Source organism: Lampetra fluviatilis, chromosome 32, assembly GCF_964198595.1.
Source record: "Lampetra fluviatilis chromosome 32, kcLamFluv1.1, whole genome shotgun sequence".
NCBI lineage: Eukaryota > Metazoa > Chordata > Hyperoartia > Petromyzontiformes > Petromyzontidae > Lampetra > Lampetra fluviatilis.
Genome location: NC_136306.1, coordinates 9,323,357 through 9,345,463, shown reverse-complemented (window position 1 = coordinate 9,345,463; position 22,107 = coordinate 9,323,357). Strand labels below are relative to the sequence as shown.

The window sequence follows — 22,107 nt, the reverse complement described above, 5'->3', positions numbered from 1 at the left end:
GAAACACAATAAAATAATAAATCAAAAAAATAATACATCCCAAAACGTCGTCTCGTTCTTTTTTTATTTTCGTCCCCTGTGTTACTCGAGGAATGTGTTGGGAGTGGTTATTTTTTGTGATTTATTATTTTATTTTGTTTCTATTAATTTTATTTTTTACCTACGTGACTTTACCGAAAAAAACCTAAGAGTATGAATCCTTGCAGTCACGAAAGCTTCAAATCTAGAATCACTTATCACTGCTTTGCCATTACTTATTGCCAATTATGGACTCAGATTATTGTCCTATCATCTCATAGAGTCCCTGACATGTAATAATATGCTACACAGTGGCAGTGGGGGTCGCAAAATGCCGAATTATTACTAATAAACCCTAATGATCCGATCGAAATGAGGGATTTCGATCGGATCATTGGGGGAGCGAGGGAGGGGGCGGGGGAGGGGGCACGTGCCACCCCACCCCCCAGTGAGACCATGCGTCCGTAACTTGCACCTGACTACAGCCTTTCACGTTCATTTCCTGGTGAACACTGGAGACAAAAAAATAACCACTCCCAACACATTCCTCGTGTAACACAGGGGACGGAAATAAAAAAGAACGAGACGACGTTTTGGTCTCAAAGGCCCTTCTTCACAGTGCCGTGAGCAAGCATCGTCGCCCGAAACGTCGCCGATTGCTTACTCGCTTAACTCCAACACGTTTGTCATTCAGACCGTGGCCTTAAAAAAGGGCATACGGTGTAATGGACTGTCTGTGCTGTGCTGTGAAAAGGTGTAATTGCACGAAACGTGGCATATATTCTTAAAGGCCGCAGTGTTATTTGACAACTTGTTTCGTAAGTTTTTCGTGTTTGTTCACCACTGTCAAGTTGCCAGCAGTCAGCAGCAAGTCATCTGCTTCGCCACTGATCGTCACTCTACAAAGACTGCACGCGTCTTTCTTTGATAAACAAACAACAGCAACAATGATTCTAATGGTCTGTGTGTATGTGTGTGTTTTTTGTGTAAAAAAGATTTAACTACACATATTTGTACCATCTTATTTGACAGGTACTATTCTACTTTACCGAGTGTTGACATCCCCAGCGTTTAACAGTATTGCTTCCTTTCATGTTTATTATCAGCTAACACCGGCCACAACCCTGAGTCGATGTGCACCATTGTTCTCTTTTAGCCCCGCCCCCGCCCCCAACACGTTCCATTCATTGGCTACCACATTCAGATAAGCCCCTCCCCCCCTCCCCCTTAACTTGTATTTAAGAGCTTGTCTCTTGGATTTTTCCTCACTTGATACACTAAATCTAGCTGTGACGGTCCCACCTGAAGACGGAGACTTGTGTTGCCTCCGAAACGTCGTGATTTTTATTTTATTTTTTATTAATTTAAATTTTTTACCTACGTGACTTTACCGAAAAAACCTAAGAATATGCATCCTTGCAGTCACGACTTGTGGAGGCTTTGAAATCTCATGTTGTGCTCTTTATGAGTTATCCCAATTATCTTTGCGGGATATCTCTAAAACTGCATGGATTTCCCCGTGTATATAAACATTTAACACGGTAACAATTCTAACAGCAATCAGAAACCTCATACACGTGAAGCAAAACAACAGATCACTTCTGCTGCTCAACGCTAAGCACTCCTCCCCCAACCACCCAAAACCAAACACACAACCAATGGGGGTTGGACAGATCTTTCTCATTTGCAGCACCACACCTCTGGAACACCCTCCCAGAGGCAATCCGCACACTCGACTCCATCACTGCGTTCACAGTCGCAAAGCAACAACACAGCTCTGTACGCTTGTGATTAGTTGAGCATTGGCTTATTTTCCACGTAACACTTTGTGGAAGCTGCCTGGTCTATCACTCCACGTGTAGCCCCAGGTTTCTTAGACCACACTCATGCCTTTCATTCTCTGCGCTTCAGAAATGTAGACCCATTTATAGAAACATCTACATTGCTGGCATGGAAATTTCAAGATGAACTGCCTACGATCCATTCTGGCTTTAACCAGGCTGCATCGTGTGAGGATCTCACAGTCCTGCAAATAGTTGAGAATAGTCCCATCAGCAAACTCCTCTGGCAGGTGAGGTCGCATTGGCTGGGTCACGTAGCCTGCATACTCAGGCACCACTTGCTTCAAGCTTCTTCTGTTTGGTTCACATGTTTGGGCTAGAGCAGAGATAGACTGATATGACGCAATAGCTGACGATGTGTGGACTTGCTGATGACTGGTACCAGTGTTATCAAGATTGGCCTCGCTGGAGGAGGCTCATGAAGGGCGCTACTGGGCCACGTTAAGCAGAACATCTCTATTTTGTACGTATTGTGCTTGCAGTTGTGTCCACCAAGCCATCGTCTCGGCACCACTTGGACTCCGGCAAGATGAACGCCAGATTCGACGATCGTTTCTCCACCGTGCAGACAATCGGAGTGGAGTTCGTGCTGCCTTTCAAGGTGAGCGGGCAGCAGATCATCACCAGGGACGTGCAGGGCACGCTGAGCGTCGACCAGGTCTGGGACTCGTTCTGGTCCGACGTCACGAAGTGCGCCATGGACGGCGAGTGCTACGTGATCATCACCGCCCCGCCGGACTCGTACGCCCTGTACTACGAGGCGGAGGGGCGCGCGTACGAGATCTACGACCGGCAGCAGATCTTCCAGACGCTCGACTGCGTGCGCCGCTGGGCCACGCGCGGCATCTCGCCCGGCCGGATCCTCGTCCGCGAGCGGCCCAAGCCCACGGCGCGCGGCCAGAGGTTCCAGGAGGAGCTGGACTACCTGATCGGCACCAAGGTGGAGGCACTGTGCCTCGCCGGCGACGACGAGCTCGAGTTCACGCGCCGGAAGCTGGCGGCGGTGCGGGCTGCCGAGCTGGAGCTGCGCGACCCCTTCGCATACGCGCTCGAGCCGTGGGTCGCCTCGCAGCCGCTGCCCGCCTACCTGGAGGAGCGCGTCGCCAAGAAAGGCGGCCTCCTCGACGTCACGCTGCACTTGGCCGCCCGCAAGCAGAGCATCCGAGTGTCGCCCAAGGACTCGCCCCGCGACATCGCCCAGAGCTTCTTCGGCGGCGGCTACGGCCCCAACGAGCTGGTGCGGCACAGCGAGCCCGAGCACGCCGAGTGCTTCGTGTTCAAGGTGTGCGGGCGCGACGAGTACATCCAGGGCCCGTACCCCATCGTCGACTTCGTCTGGGTCCGCCGCTGCGTCAAGAAGAACGAGGAGATCCACCTGGCGGTGTCGCAGCTGCCGGATGTGGCGGCCGAGGAGACGGAGGACGACTGGCCGCTGCTGGACGACTGCGACGGGGCGACGGGCACCGCGGAGGAGCTGAGCCTGCGGAGGAGCGACGCGGGGCAGCTGTGCACGCTCTCGCTCTGGGACTGCAACCGATTCCTCCGGCTAAACATGCGGGGCATCGAGTTCCCGCCGGGCGTCGCTCCGTGCCCGCAGGGGGACGTCGAGGTGTACGTGCAGGCCGGCGTCTACCACGGCAAGGTGCAGCTGGCGTCCGTGATGACGTCCAAGCGGCCCCTGCAGGAGGAGATCGTCTGGGGCGACTGGCTCGAGTTTGGCATCCGCATGAAGGACCTGCCGCTGGGGGCATGCCTCAACCTGTCGCTCTACAGCGCCCGCAGGTGGGCAGGGATGAGTGTGCCCTTCTCTCCGTCGCGTCGGCTCGGTCTCGTCGACGGCAGGCAGGCCGCGGAGTTTTGGTGTGCCGCCCTCTGTCTGCGGCGTTTGTTTCGCCCGTTCCGTTGAGATCTCCCGGCAACTAAAGCAGCCCAACGTGTAGTCCGCTGTTAGCTGTCAAATGTCGGTGTGAGGGTGTGCATCCCCCCCCTTCCCCGCCTCACAGTATTGTCAGGTCAGTCAACCAGTTAACTCGGTAAATCTTCTCATATACTGCACATGTTAGCATGGTTGGCTACGTACAGTGCGAAAGCAGCTCTACATGAATATGCAGGTATATAGAGCCGGTAACCATGTTTGCTGTTCCTCAGTGCACTGTTGCCTCAATCTGCGTTTGCATTCAGCGTTCAGTCAGTCATGCTGTGATCTCCGTCGGTGAGCCGTATTCAAAAGTCACCACTTGACGATGTCCGTCCACCGGCTCAAAGAAACAAGCGACCACAAAAAAGAAAAACTGACGAGATGCGATTTTCTGCCAACCCGCAGGTCGGGCGTACTGCCTTCGGGCAGCCGCAGCTTGAACGCCCGTCTGCTGCACTACGTGAACATGACGCTGATCGACCACCGCTCGCTGCTTCGCCAGGGCGAGTTCGTGTTGCACATGTGGCCCCTCCAGCAGGGTCAAAGGGCGCCCGACCCCAGCGCCCTGCCGTCGGGCGCCAACCCCGAGCAGGAGCGAGCGGCCGTCGTGAGCGTCCTCCTCGACACGTACGACTGCCCCGTGGCACTGCCGCGCTCCCAGGCCGGCGTCTTCCACATGCCCGAGCGGGCCAAGCGGTTCTTCGCGGAGGGCAGCGTCCAGGACGAGTTCCTCAAGGACCTGGTGAACGTCGACCCGCTGAGCCGCATGGAGGCGTCGGAGCTGGCGCTGCTGTGGCAAATGCGTGACTCGCTGTCCCGCACGGCGCAGTCGCTGCCCCGGCTGCTCCGCGCCGTCGACTGGGGCAGCCTGGAGTGCGTGCGGGAGACGCACGGCTTCCTGCAGCGCTGGAACACGACGGACTTCGACCTGAGCATCGCCATGGAGCTGCTCGACGGCAACTTTGTGGACGGGTTCGTGCGCCGCATGGCGGTCGAACGGCTCGCCGCCTCCGGCAACGACGAGATCCTGCTCTTCCTGCTGCAGCTCGTGCAGGTGAGAGGGAGGGAGGGAGGGCGTGGGTTGGAATGTTGGACATTTAAATGTGAAGGCGTGTAAGGGTTAGCACACTGGACTTGCACGGCCGCAGTTTGAATGTAAACTATTCACTTGTTTTTTTGTTTGACCAGGTGAGGCCCACTGAGCTATATAGCTCTCTTTTTCAGAGGCGACTTGGACAACGAAGTTGGCTTATCACGTGGGCATTTACAGCAGCCAAATTCCCCTTGAACGCACGTTTCTAAATGTGGAGGGTGAAACTGGAGGACCCGGAGAAAAATCCACACCACCATGGGTAGAACAAACTGACAGCTACTTCTCCACCCAGCAGAACATGCAAACTCGACATATTCAGGCGTCAGAGTTGCAATCGAACCCATGAACCCTCCTGCACACCAGGTGAGGGAGTTAACATCTTTATACCACGGCACCCCGAATTGACATCGCTGCGCGGGATTTGAGACGACGGGGCAAGTTGATGAAATCCCGCCCAGCAGCATCCACTGCAGTTAGTCACTCGATCGGCAGATCCCGAGCGGTGGAGTAAAGTGTGGGTACTCCCAGCATCTTCCAAGACGTCTGGGCAGCGTCGACGAGTTGAGAGAGAGAGAGAAAACGAAACCCTCGGGAGGGGTTCTCAAAAGCTCTCTCGAGTGAACGCTCGGCAGTGGATAAATTGCCAGGTCACTTTTATCCACCAGCACTGAGGTTCTCTCTCCTATTGGTGGGAATCCTTCCCCTGACACCCCTACACTCCCTTAGGGTACATGCTGTACATGTTTGCGTCCATGTTGTGGGTGTGTGTGTGTGTGTTTCCGTATCAAGTGTTAGTGTGTAGCTGTGCTGGTCAGGTCAGGTTTGACAACCGAGGTCTCATTCACAATCAATGCCCCGATACTCACTTTGAATCTCCATAAATCATCCCACATTACACAAACCCTAAAAAAACAAGCACTTCCACTGGCTACCCATTAAATAAGAATACACTTCAAAATAACCTGATTAACATTCAAAGCAATACACAACCTTGCATCAGAAACCTCATACACGTGAAGCAAAACAACAGATCACTTCTGCTGAAATACAGCAGCTACCCACGCTTTCAAACCGTGGGTTTCTCGGGCGTAGCGAGTTGGTGATCTTGGAACGAGTCGCCAATGACTGCACTGTTACTAACAAGTTTTTCTTTTTTTCCCTTCATAAGAAGCGAACACCACAGAACTATCTCTGACGACCGTTCCAGTGACCTTTGGTCCTAAAAAGTAGAACGGCAGCAACTTCCCACCCACTCTGCATGTTCATCGCGTGGCAGGCAAACCAATATATTTTCATTCTCATCAAGTGCAGAACGAAATTTAGATATGGAAGCATTTTGATGCATTATCATCCCAGACTGTATTCGTAAGATTTCAGCTGCGTATGACCAGGGGGTAGTGGTGCCAGAATGCACGGAACTAAATCAAGCGGCAGGTCCAGATTGGCCGGAGTTGCCTGGGATTAAACTGGCTTCTCAAGTGCAATGAATTGATGGTCGCAGGTCACCAATAAACTGGTGAAATAAATAAAAACCCCACGATATTGAATTTTTTATTTCACTTCACTCGCCGTGTCATAGCAATGGGACTCCCTACCAGAGGTCGCAAACGGGTTTTGATTCCTTACCCGTACCCGTACCCGGCCGCACCAGGGTCGCAAACGGGTAACCGTACCCGTATCTGGCCGAACCCGTACCCTACCCGTACCCGGCCGGGTACGGGTAGGGTACGGGTATCGGGTACCTGATTGCGACCTCTGGGATGAAGCCATGTTGCAGGCGTGGGTGGGTTTATTCTAGGAACTTGAATTGTGAGAAGAGACAAGACGTTGGGAAATGAGTGACAAACAGTTACTCACCAGTGACTCATGGTCTACCCGTACCCGTACCGGACCGCACCAGGGTCGCAAACGGGTACCCGTACCGGTACCAGGCCGGGTACGGGTAGCCGGGTATCGGGTAGGGTACGGGTATCGGGTACCCGGTTGCGACCTCTGCTCCCTGCCCAGCTAATTATGCCTGCCACCCTTCTGTGTCTCTGCTTTAAAGTCTCTCCTCAAACCTTTCCTTTTCAACCGTGATTTTAGAATCGCTAAATATCTCTCTACCTCCTGTGTACCACTGCACACATTTAAGTTGTTGCTGTTGTTTAAGTTTATTTTGATCAATTACGCAGATGATACCGTTTAGCCGGTTGTCGCACGATCAGAGCAGCAACAACAACAACAAAGCCAAAAACATCGATTCTATTGTGGAGTTTGCAGTACAGACAGGGTCCTTAATGAATATTGCTCAACTACGACGAGGATGCGAATGCTCAGTTAGGAGCTAGTAGGTGCCGACCATGAGACCGATCGAATTGTGGACCTCAGAAGGAGTTCCACGACGTCGTCTTCCACGGAGAAAGCGACAATCAGAATCTGTATTTACCCTGAAGCTGTTCATCACGCAGTGTCTTTTGGTGCGTGTCACTGCTGCTGAGTCATTACTTTTTTGTCGTGCGCTCCCTTACACGCCTATGCTGCTTGGTTCTTTGTCACCCCCAGGCACTCAAGTTTGAGCCGTACCACGACAGCCCACTCGCCCGCTTCCTCATACAGAGGGCGCTGAGGGTAGGTGCGCACGACACGCCTTTTTGCATGGCGCTGTGTGTTTGTGAGTGTTTGTGAATGTGCGTGTGTGTGCGTGAGCGTGCTTGGGGAGCGGTAGTTCAAAGTTCAAAGTTTATTTATTAGGTATAGCCCTGTGAGCAATTCGGCTCTTGAATCGGGTGCAACCGCAACAAACAAAAAAAAACATGAACAAGAAAACATCTTAAAGTGACTATGTGCAAACAGAAAATCCAAGAAAAGACAGCAAAATATTGCAGAAAAATCACCGTACACCAACCCTGTGCAAATATCCCAGTGGGATGCAAGTCAAACAACAACAACAAGCATAAGACAACTTAGATTAAGGCCATCAGTCTAACTCTGTACTACAACAAACAAACATGGCCAAACCAAAACACTTTTCGAAAATCACCAAAATAAAGCCATAAAAGCAATGAAACAGTGATCATAGGAACTGTGACCGAATTTTCACAATAAACGACGTAAACAACATGTACTACCAAACTCTGCAGCCATAGCTGGCTGCATGAGTCACTCCACAACAGTAGGAGCATCAGTCGGAGTATCAACATTTTTCAATGCACCTTTAAGATCAGCACACTAAATCAAAACACAGATCATACTTTGCATACTTTGCATACTTTGCAGCGATCATCCGGAGCGAAACATTGTATTTTAGGCCAATAAATTGCAGTGGCAGCTAGGGGTGTACAACTCCTCTAGAGCAGTTTTGAGTGAAGATCTCACAGGTAGTGATTCAAGTTGCAGTTTATTGGCGATAGCATTCCAGATCCTGGGGGCATCAACAGCAAAGGCCCTTCCTCCAGTATTTGTACGGCAATAGGGAATGTGAAGCTGGTAAATGAGGGAAGACCTTAGGTCAAATTTGTTCTTTGAAACAGAGAGGAGATCCAGCAGGTAATCTGCGGATGTTTTTGTAAGTACATCATGAATAAATAAGATCTGATGCACAAGCCGTCGAACATTGAGAGATGTTAAGTTTGACCCAATGTAGAAATCACAGTGGTGAGTCCTATATGGGCAGTTCAATGCAAATCTTAAGGCCGAGTGATACATTGAGTCAAGCTTCTTCAGTACAGTACTTGGGGCTGATGTATACACGATGTCACAGTAATCAAGTAGAGGCAGTATGGTTGCTTTTATCAATTCCAAACGGAACATAGGGGGGAAGCAGTGCTTGTGTCGATACAGAAAACCAATTTTTTTTTTTGTCTTTTTACCAATATAATCAATGTGATCTTCAAATTTCAGTTTTGAATCAAGAATGACCCCAAGATACTTATAGATCTTGACTTGCTCTATTTGATAATTATTTAAGGAATGTATTTGGGGAAAAATAACTTCCTGCTTTAGTCCCGCCTTTGTCCAGTTCAATTGCCGTTCACGGGCAATGCCGGTGAAGATTATCTGAACCCAGCCGGGTACGGGTAGGGTACGGGTACGGCCGGGTACGGGTACCCGTTTGCGACCCTGGTGCGGCTGGGTACGGGTAAGGAATCAAAACCCGTTTGCGACCTCTGCCGCCCCCCCCTCTGCTCCCCTCCGTCTCGTCCGCCGCTAGAGCAAGCGCCTGGGCCACTTCTTCTTCTGGTTCCTGCGCAGCGAGATCGCGGTGTGCGCCCACTCGCGGGCGCGCTTCGCCGTGCTGCTCGAGGCTTACCTGCGGGGCTGCGGGCGCGCCACGCTGCACAACTTCGCGCAGCAGGTGAAGCTCATCGACAGCCTCCGCATCGTCGGCGACAAGATGCAGCTGGTGCTCGGCACCTTGTACAACGTTCCGCCCAACGGTGCGTCGATAGCGCCCTCGTCGGGACCCCCCCCCCTCCCCAGAGGTCACAATCGGGTACCCGATACCCGTACCCTACCCGATACCCGGCTACCCGTTTGCGACCCTGGTGCGGCCGGGTACGGGTACGGGTAGGCCATGAGTCACTGGTGAGTCACCGTTTATCACTCATTTCCCAACGTCTTGTCTATTCTCACAATTCAAGTTCCTAGAATCAACCCACCCGCGCCTGCAACATGGCTTCATCCCAGAGGTCGCAATCAGGTTCCCGTACCCTACACGATACCCGGCCGGGTACGGGTAGCCGGGTATCGGGTAGGGTACGGGTACCCGTTTGCGACCCTGGTGCGGCCGGGTACGGGTAAGGAATCAAAACCCGTTTGCGACCTCTGCCCCTCCCCCCCCCCCCGTGTGTGTGTGGAGCGGTGGTGGAGCGGTTAGCGCGCTGTGCTATGAACCCGGCGACCTGGGTTCGATTCCCGCTCACGGCCAACACCGGTGACGATAATCTGAACCGGTCCTGGGCCTCCCCTAGGTCGACTCAGCCTCCAATGAGTACCTGGTGCGGTGCGTAAACATCGGCACTGGGGGGACAAAGGCAGTCGGGTGTGGTGCTGGCCACCCAGCCTCTTGTGTACCGTTTCGGCCTTCATAGGTGCTCGCTAAGAGCACTTGCCCCTCCAGTCTGTTAAGGCTATACGGGGGAATCTTTGTGTCTGTGTGTGTGCCTTTGTTACGTACGTGCATGCGCTTGCACATTTGTTTGTGCGTGTGGGGTGCCACGGTGGTGAGATGTTAACTGCCTCACCCGGTATACAGGAGGTTGTGGGTTCGATCTCGACCCTGACCCCCTGTACATTTGGAGTTTGCGTGTTCTTCCCGTGGTTGCATTGATTTTTCGCCAGTTCCTCCGGTTTTTCCCTCCAGATTTAGAATAAAATGTGTTTAGAGTTTTTGGCTGCGATCAATTTCCACAAAAGCGACTTCGCTGAGCTATCATTTGTGATATCCAGTTCGCTTCTGCAAAAGTGCTACATGGCTCAGTGGGCCTTAACTGGTAAAATAAAAGGTTTAGTTTAGTGCCTTTGTACGTACACACGTGCGCTTATACATGTGTGTGTGTGCGCTTGTGTGTGCGTGCGTTCGTGTATACTGTTGGCCCTGAGTGGGAATTGGAACTTGGGTCGCCGGGTTTGGAGAGCGGTGGTGCGGAAGTTAGCGCCACACTGCACTGCGCTACGAACCTGGCGGAGACCCGAAATTGATTCCTACTAACAGCCAACACCAACTAGGTTAGCTCAGCCTCAAATGGCTACCTGGTATGATACCCACCCACCTCGTGTGCTGTGCCGGCCTTCATAGGTGCTGCTTCTCACTTGCGGTGCACCAACAGCCTGTTGACTGTACGGGGGGGGATCTTTGTCTTTGTACATTCTACAATGTACAAGCGCACAGGGGTCTAGCCCACGCATGTGCATGCGTGTGTGCGTGTATTTGCGCTCGAGACTGTGTGCGAGGCTTCTATTCACCGGTGCGTGCTTCCTCGTGCATGCTTGCGTGCGTTGCGCATCCGTGTGTGTCGTGCATGTGCGCTTTGCACTTTGCACGTCCATTCGTGTGCGAACACGTGCAAGTACACGGGCATGCAACTTGCTCCGACTGAACATCTGTGAAAGGTCGTAGCTCATCGGATTCCTCCGGTCTAAATGTATTTATGTTGAACTTCTTTCGCACCGCACGTAGCCAACCGCGCTAATGAATCAAGATTCGGATTCTGCACGCGCGTGATAGTGCGCACGCGCGAACGTCTGCTTGTGCACGTGCTTGCACGCTTGTGCGTGTTTACGCGTGTCGCTCTCCCACCCCCCAATCCCACCCCCCCCAACCACCGTCTCTCTGTAGCGGCCTCCGAGCTCCAGGACAATCTGGGAAGGGTCGTGATCCCCGGCGTCTTCCAGCTGCCGTACGACCCGTGCGTGCGCGCCGGCACCATCGTCGTACGTGCCTCACCCGCTCCACTCCGCCACGCCACCAACGGGCAATAGATGCAAACTTCGGAGGCGGTTGAGTGGGTGGCACGGGGTGGGGGGCAGATGTCACCGCGTTACTCCGCCGAAATAAACCATCACGTCACATCTTCTTGGTTCTTTTGGTAAAGTCACATAGAAGGAAAATAATAAAATAATAAAAATAAAACATAATAAAATAATTCTCACGACGTTTCGGCCACAACGCAAGCAGCCATCCTAAGGTGAAGAACAGGTCTGTCGGAAAGACAGCGTCTGAAGACAGACCTGTTCTTCACCTGAAGACAGCTGCTTGCGTTGTGCCCGAACCGTCGTGAGAATTATTTTATTATGTTTTATTTTTTATTCTTTTATTATTTTCCTTCTACGTGACTTTACCGAAAGAACCAAGAAGATGAATCCCTGCAGTCACGAAAGCTTTAAATCGAAATATCACGTCACATTTTTCGGTTTTCACCAGGATCGAACCCACGACCTCCTGCTGTGTGATTTAAAAATAGAGTAAAACATATATGCTCTTTGGTTCTTTCGGTAAAGTCACGTAGGTATAAAACAATTGTAGTTTATTTTCTACCCACGTGACTTTATCGAAAGAACCAAAGAGTATGGATTCCTGCAGTCACGAAAGCTTCAAATCTGGATTAAAACATTTATATTCAGTTTGCTTAGCATCCAGTAGTGCCTTGACATCATCTTCCAAAACCATTCTCTGAGACAACGCGGTGCACTTGCTTGCTGCAAGGGTTGCGACGGGTCAAGCTCGGCCTCAAATGAGTACCTGGTGCGGTGTGTAAGCATCGCCGCTGGGGAGACAAAGGCGGTCGGGCGTGGTGCTGGCCACCCACCCCCTCGTGTGCCGTGCCGGCCTTCATTGACGCTTGCCCCAACTATACGGGGGGGATCTTTGTATTTTTTTCGTGCGTGGCACGCTCCGCGTGACGTTGCGCCGTCTGGGCCTTTCAGATCGAGAAGTGTAAGGTTCTGGCGAGCAAGAAGAAGCCGCTGTGGCTGGAATTTCACCGGGCGGATTCCACGTCGCTGGACGCCTCCAACGTGAAGTTGATCTTCAAGAACGGCGACGACCTGCGCCAGGACATGCTCATCCTGCAGGTGTGGAGACGTCGCCCGTCCCTCCGCACGCGTCACGCAACTCAAACCCGGCTCTCTCTCTCTCTCTCGCTGTAATCCCCCGCGCTAGCGGCAGGTCCTTGGCTCGAGCCCCGTTTCTTAATTCCACCATGGCGGAGGAAACCAGGCTCCCCCAAAGGAAACCCACGCATAGCACGACAATGCCAACAGTTTAGCTTGTTGGCCTTCTCCCCGCACCTCCGATTAGCACGCTTGGCCACGTACGGCGCGAAAGAAGTTCAGCGTGTGTACATACAATATCCTTGCTATGCTGCCTCGTATAAACACCATTTTGTTCGCCAAGCAATTGGAAATCTCTGCAGAGCACATGGCTGTGTGACCCACCAATCACGTGGTGGACGCGCTGAGTGAGGAGCAGGGATGTAACGACTTACCTCCTCCTTTGGTGCGATGTATTTTCACGTCTTCTTGATCGTGATTTGATGAAAGATTCCATTTGTACGTACGTTGAAATTATTTCGCACCGCACGTAGCCAACCGTGCTCATTGGAGGTGCGGGGGAGGTACAACAAACTAGACTCAAAAAGCAGTTCTAAAGAAATGAGCGCGCAATGCAGTGACTGTCTTTGTGCCATTATGATGTGTGTGGAATATATAATTTTGGTGTACGGCACAATAACAAGTTGGATCAATACAATGCCTATATTCAACACACATCTCAAGATGTCGTAGAGAAACGGTGGGACATGGGCATCCTCGAGAAAGGAGGAATGCTTCACTTATTTAACAGAGCAAGACAGACGGGCGGAGCAACAGAAGAAAGGGCTTGAGTCTTGACTTCAACTGGGGCTGGGAGTCGAGTGCATAGATGGCTGGGGGCGGGGGAAACGCGGTTCCATACGATGGGGACAGCAGAGGCGAATGAGCGACCTCCCTCTGGGTGCAGGTCGTCTCGGGGCTGGCAGGAGGCCTTCATTGCTGGAGCTGCGTACGGACATTAAACACAAGCAGAATACGGCGTATTCATAGTTGGACCTGGTGTTGCTGATGCTTTTGATGATGTTGATGGTAATGGTGATGTTGATGATGTTGGTGGTGATGATGATATTGCTGATGCTGTTCATGTTGGTGATGATGATGATGATGATGTTGATGATGATGATGATGTTGCTGATGCTGTTCATGTTGGTGATGATGATGATGTTGCTGATGCTGTTGATGATGGTGGTGATGATGGTGATGATGATGATGTTGCTGATGCTATTGATGACGATGTTGCTGATGACGATGTTGCTGATGCTCTGTGTGTGTGCACAGACCTTAAACATCATGGACTCCATTTGGGACAGCGAGGGCCTGGACCTCTGCCTCCTTCCTTACGGCTGCATCGCCACGGGCGACAACACAGGTGTGACCATGCGCTTCCTATCGGTGCACCGCAGCCATGTGGCCCAGATTTATCAATCAACAAATCACCCACAATGCACTCGATCTTCATTAGACGTTGCATTTTAATTGGGGTTAAGGCCGGACGATTACTTGGCATCTGATAATTCGACTTCATCAGAAATGTCACCGTTGCATCTGCGACCAGTCTCCAGGCGATTGTAGAGCTCAGTTCGAGAGGGTAGATGGCTGTGGTGTAACTTTGTGGACACATCGCCCCGTCTCGATGCGCAAACTCCAGCAGCGCATAGCGCCCTTCAATTGGCGGTCGACGTTCCAAGAACCGCGACCTTCAGAGGAATGGCGACGTCTTCCTGGTCACCCCCCCCCCCCCCCCCCCCCCCAGTGAACCGTGGTTCAAACAAATCACTCGAGACGCCGGTGTATGGCAGCCCAGAGCAGTTTGTGCGAACGCTGTTCCAAGAGGTCCCACGTTTGGCGCAACGGTCCTTCCCTGACATGCTTGATGAATGAATGAATTACTTGGATGGAAGACCGCCTGGGCTTTGGCCGCGGGGTGCTTAGGAGATGTGAGTGCAGCAGTGGATCGTTGGATCTGTCAGTGTGGCACTTTTCACGGTTCTTGCAGGCAAGTCAGGAACCGGTTTAACTTCCCAATCTAGGAGCCTCCGGGGAAAGTGCGGCAGCCGACTGAGAAAATTAAGCTCTGAGATCAGCTCATGTTGAGGTGCTTGGTGGATTGTTATATCATCGGGGCCACGAGGGATGGTGATGGATTGGGGAGGCCTTCAACCAGGCAGTGGATTGATCATGGCTGATGACTATGATAATGATCGATGACGAATTCTGCACGCGCTGTCCCGCTTCCGGGAGGCGCCTCGACTCGTAGCTACAGCGGAATAAGCCGAGCCGACAAATGACGCCCCGCGCTGTCCACCTGTTACCCACATGGCAACCCTCACGCGGCACCCGCGGGTGGGCGTGGTGGTGCCTCCCACAGGTGTCATCGAGGTGGTGTCCAACGCTCACACCGTCGCGAGCATCCAGGTGGAGAAAGGCGGCAACCCGCGGAACGACAGGTGCCTCAAGACGTGGCTGGACGAGCAGATGCCGCTCGCAGGAGAGGTGCGGGGTCACGGGGTCACGGGGTCGCGGGGTGCTGGTGGGGAGCGGACACTGGGCGAAGCACAGAGGCACACGCGGGTGTCGGTGATGCGACGCCAATAGCGCACTCGAGAATGAAATCATCTGGCCTTGACCGTGTCGCGCGTTGTTTTGTCACGAGAGCAGAACCTGCAGGCGGTGGAGAAGTTCATGCACTCGTGTGCCGGCTACTGCATGGCCACGTACGTGCTGGGCATCGGGGACCGGCACAACGACAACATCATGATCACCAAGAACGGTGAGGGATGCCCCGCTTGGGCCGTGGCGGTGAGGTTGGCAATGGCCAAACTCGGAAGTCCCGAGGCTGAAACCGCTCAGATCCTGGCTTCGAATCTTCAGTATCACCCACCTCTCCATGGTTAAACCGGTTGTGTAAGTGTAGTGAGTTGATGGCTTCTGCGCGATCAGTGATAACCGTGCAAACAAAAAACCACGTACAATCTGGTTTTTGCTTAATTCAGCATACTCCGGCTCAAAAAATGTACTTTCAAAGAACACTATTTGTAGGGCATATAAAGGGATATAAGCACTTCTACGACATGATCTTCCAGGGCCATCCTCTGACACGTGGTCTTAGCCCAGTCACGATAAAATGATAGCTGAGAAAAGTAAAATTGTGTAATTGAGTAAAAAAAAAAATTACCCAATGTAAGTAAACTACGCTATTCGTGGCATCGATCGATCAGCTACAGTGATGGGGTTCGCCTCTGCCGGCTGTCGTTATCACGAGCGTAAGGATCGATCTTTGTACTCGAGTCAGCGGCGGCGTCGCACCCTCGCTCGTCGGCGAAAGGTTTCGGAGGGCGGAGCAGTGGCAGAAGCCTTCACCGCCGTGGCGCTGTGTGAGCAATCGCAACGATCGTTCGGCTCTGGCTGGCCCTGCCAGCTCCTACTGTTGTGGATGATGCTCCTGCTGTTGTGGAGTGACTAATGCAGCCAGCTATGGCTGCAGAGTTTGGTAGTACATGTTGTTTACGTCGTTTATTGTGAAAATTCGGTCACAGTTCCTATGATCACTGTTTCATTGCTTTCATGGCTTTATTTTGGTGATTTTCGAAAAGTTTTTTGGTTTGGCCATGTTTGTTTGTTGTAGTACAGAGTTAGACTGATGGCCTTAATCTAAGTTGTCTTGTGGTTGTTGTTGTTTGACTTGCATCCCACTGGGATATTTGCACAGGGTTGGTGTACGGTGATTTTTCTGCAATATTTTGCTGTCTTTACTTGCATTTTCTGTTTGCACTCAGTCACTTTAAGATGTTTTCTTGTTCATGTTTTTGTTTTTTGTTTGTTGCGGTTGCACCCGATTCAAGAGCCGAATGGCTCACAGGGCTATACCTAATAAATGAAACTTTGAAACTTTGAACCGAGGCCCATGGGCTGATGGGGCCCCCAGGCACCAGGTCACGATAATGGGAGGGGAAATTAGAAGAGGTGGGGGGGAGGAGGCGTTCTCTGCACCAGTGGTCTCTATGTAAGTGTGTGGGTCTCTAAGAGTCTCCAAGAGTCTATGGATCTGTGTGAGTGTATGGGTCTTTATGAAAATCTGTGGGTGTCTATGCGTCTATGGGTCTCGATTTGAGTCTATGGGTTCCGTGGGGCAACAGGCCCCAGGCACCGGGCTACAAAGATTTGAGGATGGACATTGGGCACATGGGGGAACCCCACTTCATTCTCCTGCACCTGGGCTCGTGCTGTAACCACGCTCAGCCACTGATCGGGGAGGAGAGGGGGTGGGGGGGTAATCACACACCGCGTGTGTCTGTGCCGGGTCCCCGCGCAGGAAACCTCTTCCACATCGACTTTGGCCACATCCTGGGCAACATCAAGAAGTTCATGGGCGTCGATCGCGAGCGCGTGCCCTTCGTGCTGACGCCCGACTTCCTGTGCATCCTGGGCGCGCACAAAAACAAGAACCTCTACTTCCAGCGCTTCGTGGTGAGCGGCTGCTGCCCGCGACGCGTGGGGAGCGGCGGCACTGCCGACCTCGCTGCAGCGGCAGCGGCTTCTGGCTCGTCGTTGAACAAAGGCGGTCACCCGCATCGTGCGGCGCTTTCAGATGCGCTCGTTTTTGTTTTTATTTTGGGTGAAATTGTGCACAGTGCACCTAATCGGCATGATCGTTGGTTCTGCGTCGTCTGGAACGCTCTTCCTTTTCCTATAGTCGGAAGCCACTGGGAGCTATGCACTTTTAAATCATCAAGATTGGCAACTTGTTCCTCTAGAACTGCTCTTTGCGTTTAGTTTGTTGCCCTTCCCCGGCACCTCCGATTAGCATGGTTGGCTACGTACGGTGCGAAAGAAGTGCCCGGTTAGAAAACCCGCAGGCCGCCCTGGTTATTAATGTGCTGTGTGGGAACGGTTAACGTTCAGTACACGCCGTGTGCTTCACAGTGGACGTCAAAGATGCCCTCCGACTTCATTTGGGAACGGGCTGGGCCATTGCGTGCAGGCGTCACGGTCGAAATCTGTCCAAATTCCAAATGAGTTTACACACAGCGGCAATCATCACCCCACCCCCCCTCTATTGGCAGACTCGTGACCGATTGCAGGCCACGCGCTGGGTCACCTTGTGCCACACAGGGACAGCTGCTGCTGGGGGTTGCCCTTTAATAGTTTTGCGATGAGCTGTGCGATTCCACGTCGCTTGTCGCGTGTGAATGCGCTCTCTGAGACGCCCCGGATGCAAGCGTGTTCTCTTTAAAAGCGAATTACCCCTGTCGCCACTGTCAGCGTCGGATTTATCGTTTGGCAACTGGTGGTGGCACCATTGGGTAAATATACGGACGTCGGATAAGAGCTTGAGTTTGTCAACAGAAGGGGATGGAGCGGTGAAATCGTTTGGGGCATCTTCATCCAGCACTCGATTGACCATGTGCCCAATGACGATGATTAGAATGATGACGACGATGAATTTAAGCCACAAGGCAACTGCACAAACAGTCGCCGGAACTGACACGGAGACAGAAGCGACGGATTGATCTTTTGCCTCTGACCTCTGAACCCCGCCCCCCCCAACCGCCCCAACCAGGACACGTGCTGCCGCGCGTACCTGGCCCTGCGTCGCCACAAGAACCTGCTCATCACGCTCTTCAACATGATGGCGACGACGGGGATGCCCGAGGTGACCCCGCGCGACATCGAGCACATGCGCGAGGCTCTCGTCGTCAAGGCGTCCGAGGCCGACGCGGAGGCGCACATCCGCGGCGAGATCGAGCACTGCAAAGTCAAGGGCTGGACCGTGCAGATTAACTGGTGGATGCACCTCTTGGCGAGCCGCAAGGCCACCTAGTGGCGCCCCACTCCGGGGATCGTCAAGCGGTGTGCGGCAGAGGTCGCAAACGGGTTTTGATTCCTTACCCGTACCCGTACTCGGCCGCACCAGGGTCGCAAACGGTTGTGCAAGGCGGTCGCCAATCCAAGCACTTGTCCAGGCTCAAACCAGTTTAGCTTCCGGTATCTCGTGATATGGGGAGCATTCTGGGTACTTTGATCGTAGACAAACTTTAAATATATTAAATGTATCTATATATAGTCTCTAGGAAAACATAGAAATTAGATATTTATTCTCACAGGGTGTTTTCGCTTATTGAATAGTATTCGTTAATTATATATCTATTTTAAGTACATTCATCAAAGGAGGCCTTCAGTGCCAGGTTACAACTGATGCAATGGTTGCTGGGTCCGGCAAAGGGATGGAAGCAGTGGCAAGGTGAAGCCAGCTCGGAGAATTCTCCGTCCCGACATCTTGACCTTTGATCTCTGCCCCCTTCCAGCCAGTCGTCGTAATCATCGTATAATATCCGTCGGCCAATTCTCGTTTTAGAGTGATTATATTTGTCCAGGTAAGTTTCCAGTGAGTCTCAGGACTCTTTCACTTGCGTCTTGTTCGATATGTTTGGTCAGCTTTTGTTGTTGTTGTTGTTGTCGTAGCATTTCCCACCTGTGTTAGGATTTTCTAGAGCTCTCGGTACACGAGGGTAATCAGAGGCGACGTAGTTTATCTCAGCCTCAGAGCCTCGTACGCACGGAGATCTTGGTTACGGTAACTCGTGTGGCACGCCACGTCCATTCCGCAGTACTCTTATTATCTGGTTTTTACAAAATTTGCACTGGCGGTAATGGCGAGTACATGAATCTAACGTTTATAGACCTATATTCTTGGTTCTTTCGGTAAAGTCACGTAGAAGGGAAAAAATAAAATAATAAAAATATAAAACAATAAAATTATCACGACGTTTCGACTGCAACACAAGCAATCATCATCAGGTGTGAAAAACACAGCAAGAAACAAGAATATGAACCCCTGCAGTCACGAAAGCTTTAAATCTAACGTTTATAAACCTGTTCATAGCAATATAGGGTACGATGTATGTATGTTGAACTTCTTTCACACTGTGTGTTACCAACCATGCTAATCTGAGGTGCGGGGGAAGAACAACCAACTAAACACAAAGATACGTATCATTATTACGAATAGGCTAATTGTGTACTCCAGTGGTAGTGCCTTATGCTGATAATCTCGACTCCAAGCCAGCCGAGCAGGGTGGCCCACAAGATATCGAGTGGGAATTGAAGTCTCCAGTGCAAACGTGGACCTCTACCGGGGCATTTATCCTCGGCAGACTTTCCGAGTAACACGAAAGCGAGTGGGCACCGATGAATGATCGTCATCGATGTTACATGTCAAGGTGTCGAGTATGTAGAACGGACACGCGAGATTCGAGATGGCCATCGGTTTGTCTTTCGAATAAAAAGTGCACGGCCTTTATTATTGTTAAACAATACCGCGTACGTGTCATCTCAATCACATTGTCGTCGACGTTTGTTCATTCGGTTAGAGATATATTCTTCTTGGTTCTTTCGGTAAAGTCACGTAGAAGGGAAATAATAAAATAATAAAAATAAAACATGATTTTTTTTTATTATTTCCCTTCTACGTGACTTTACCGAAAGAACCAAGAAGATGAATCCCTGCAGTCACGAAAGCTTTAAATAGAGATATATTATAATACCTGTGTGTGTGTGTGTGGTAAACAGGTGCTTGTACCCTGGGTGACGTGCCTTTAGGCGCAGCTAAAGAGCACGCTGGATATGTCCACGCCGTTTACGCCGCCACGTATTCCTTTCTGCTGCTGCTGTTGTTGTTAAATTACCTTTTTGTCTTCGCATCCCGAATAACAACGGCGGCGGGCGAACGACAGTGACGCCACAAAGCAGCGCCGTGCCCGTGACTCGTTAGAGCAACGGCAGTGACTCGGTAGAGCAACGGCAACTGAAACGGTGTCTCGCGTGCGTCGATAAGGCTCCTTCGTGTTTGAGACATCTCGGACACCGGAGCGACGAGCAATTAAGCGGACGAGGGATGGCACCACCCCCCTCCCTCCCCACCCCGTTCAGGAACAAAGGTGGCTGCGAGTTGAGGGTGAGCTGCCTCTGATTAATAATGAAACCCGGGGTTTTTCTTTCTTTCTCAGAGCTCATTTTAAAGCATTCTCGTTTTACCCCAGAGCTCATCGCGTCCCAGGGGCTGTACAGATTAATAACTGCGGTTTTTCATTTTCGGTTTTCGGAGGCATTATTTATTTTTAGGTGGTAGATTTTTTTTTTTCATTTGCAAGTCGCTGACTGTCGTGAATGGGCAGGGTTGGCACACATCGAGGTCGGGTTTTTATGCTTTTGGGTAAAAAATAAACCCCCGCGGTGTCTTAAAACGATTGTGTGTTCCGCTTTAAGCTTGCTTTTAATGACACGCATTGAAATAGAAGTTGTAAGTAAAATATTAACCCGATAATAATGATAGGTGGGTTAATACAAACAAATCTAAATCTAGCTACAGCAAACCGCTATACAGACGTCGATGTTAACAAATGCACCGAATGCTTTCTACGAACGTATCGCATTGCACTGTGGCACAAACAGCGTCGTTTTTTACTGGTAGGAACCTCCTGGTTACACCAGCCCACAGGGGATTATTGTGTCCGTCATGCAGGGAGGGGCTGGGTGGGGAGGGAGGGGCTGGGTGGGGAGGGGCTGGGTGGGGAGGGTCGGGAGGGGCTGGGTGGGGAGGGTGGGGCTGGGTGGGGGGTGGGAGGGGTGGGGCTGGGTGAGGAGGGGCTGGTCACCCCGTGGTGCCCTTTTAAAACTCAACGTTTAACCTACTCACGCCGGCTTGTGCCCACCCTCACAGTCAGGCATATTTGCGAAATACACCACGCCGCCGTTGACCCTGGCCATTGACCGAGCAACCCAACGTTCCTACCAGCTCCCATCGCAGGACAATGTGTTAAAAGAAAACACCACGCCGCCGTTGACCCTGGCCATTGACCGAGCAACCCGACGTTCTTACCAGCTCCCTCCGCAGGAATGTGTTATTTAATCGTGTGCTCCGACCCCGAAACAGGAAATGTGCACCACACCGGGCGGGTAACAATCCATCCGATGGGATCGGTTCGTGCTCGCACGATGCCCACGTCGCATCGTGCGCGCGCGAGAGTTGGTTGTTTACAATTCGTCCCGGCTACATTAAAATCATATATCGCAATTGATATATATATAGGCCAAATGATGGGAAATTAGACAAAATAACACAAACGAGAATTTAAAAAGTATATATTCATTCAATCTAATTGCAACTCTTGAATAGTGACAATGAGTCTATTGCCCGTGGGGGCTCCAAGTCCTCACTTGCCTATTGGACACAAAGGCCTCGTTTCCAGTCTTGTGCAATGCTTTTTATTGCAGTAATTCACTGGATTATGGACGCACGCGTGCACACACAGCTACCGGATTACAAGACAAAACCACCAACTTTTATACTGCAATCTGGTTTTCATATCATTTGGGTCTTTCCGTAAAGTCAAGTAGATATCTACGTGATTTTACCGAAAGACCCCAAAGAATATGATATCCTGCTGTCACGAACGTTTTAAGTCAAGATGCAATCCGGTTTGTTCATGTTTTACTGCCCCCCCCCCACCCCATGTCTCCATAACAATTGGGAAATCACAATATATATGTTTCAGCGATTATGTCAGGATGTGAATTGGTCCTTCTTGCGTTTCATTAGCGTGGTACAGCGCGCTAGCTGGCTGTGCTTTGTCCAAGCTAAAGGTTCGCGCTGCTCCGTCCGTGTG

General features: G+C 51.5%; 1 protein-coding gene across 1 annotated transcript; it reads left to right on the top strand.

Moving 5' to 3' along the window:
* Positions 1 to 2,077: 2,077 nt before the first annotated feature.
* On the top strand, positions 2,078 to 19,853 carry LOC144943725 (phosphatidylinositol 4,5-bisphosphate 3-kinase catalytic subunit gamma isoform-like). The gene is made up of 11 exons (XM_078871503.1): positions 2,078 to 3,641; positions 4,183 to 4,831; positions 7,415 to 7,480; positions 9,063 to 9,288; positions 11,190 to 11,284; positions 12,278 to 12,424; positions 13,721 to 13,811; positions 14,811 to 14,935; positions 15,101 to 15,212; positions 16,755 to 16,909; positions 18,003 to 19,853. Exons 1-11 carry the CDS (start codon positions 2,389 to 2,391, stop codon positions 18,261 to 18,263), a joined length of 3,180 nt encoding a protein of 1,059 aa, XP_078727629.1. The 5' UTR covers positions 2,078 to 2,388; the 3' UTR covers positions 18,264 to 19,853.
* Positions 19,854 to 22,107: the final 2,254 nt, after the last annotated feature.

What these genes read in the sequence shown, in the direction of transcription:
- LOC144943725 (XM_078871503.1), top strand. Translation starts at nt 2,389, where the DNA reads ATGAACGCCAGATTCGACGATCGTTTCTCCACCGTGCAGACAATCGGA. An exon ending in TCGCTCTACAGCGCCCGCAG is followed by an intron (nt 3,642 to 4,182) that starts GTGGGCAGGGAT and finishes GCCAACCCGCAG; the next exon opens with GTCGGGCGTACTGCCTTCGG. An exon ending in TCTACTTCCAGCGCTTCGTG is followed by an intron (nt 16,910 to 18,002) that starts GTGAGCGGCTGC and finishes CGCCCCAACCAG; the next exon opens with GACACGTGCTGCCGCGCGTA.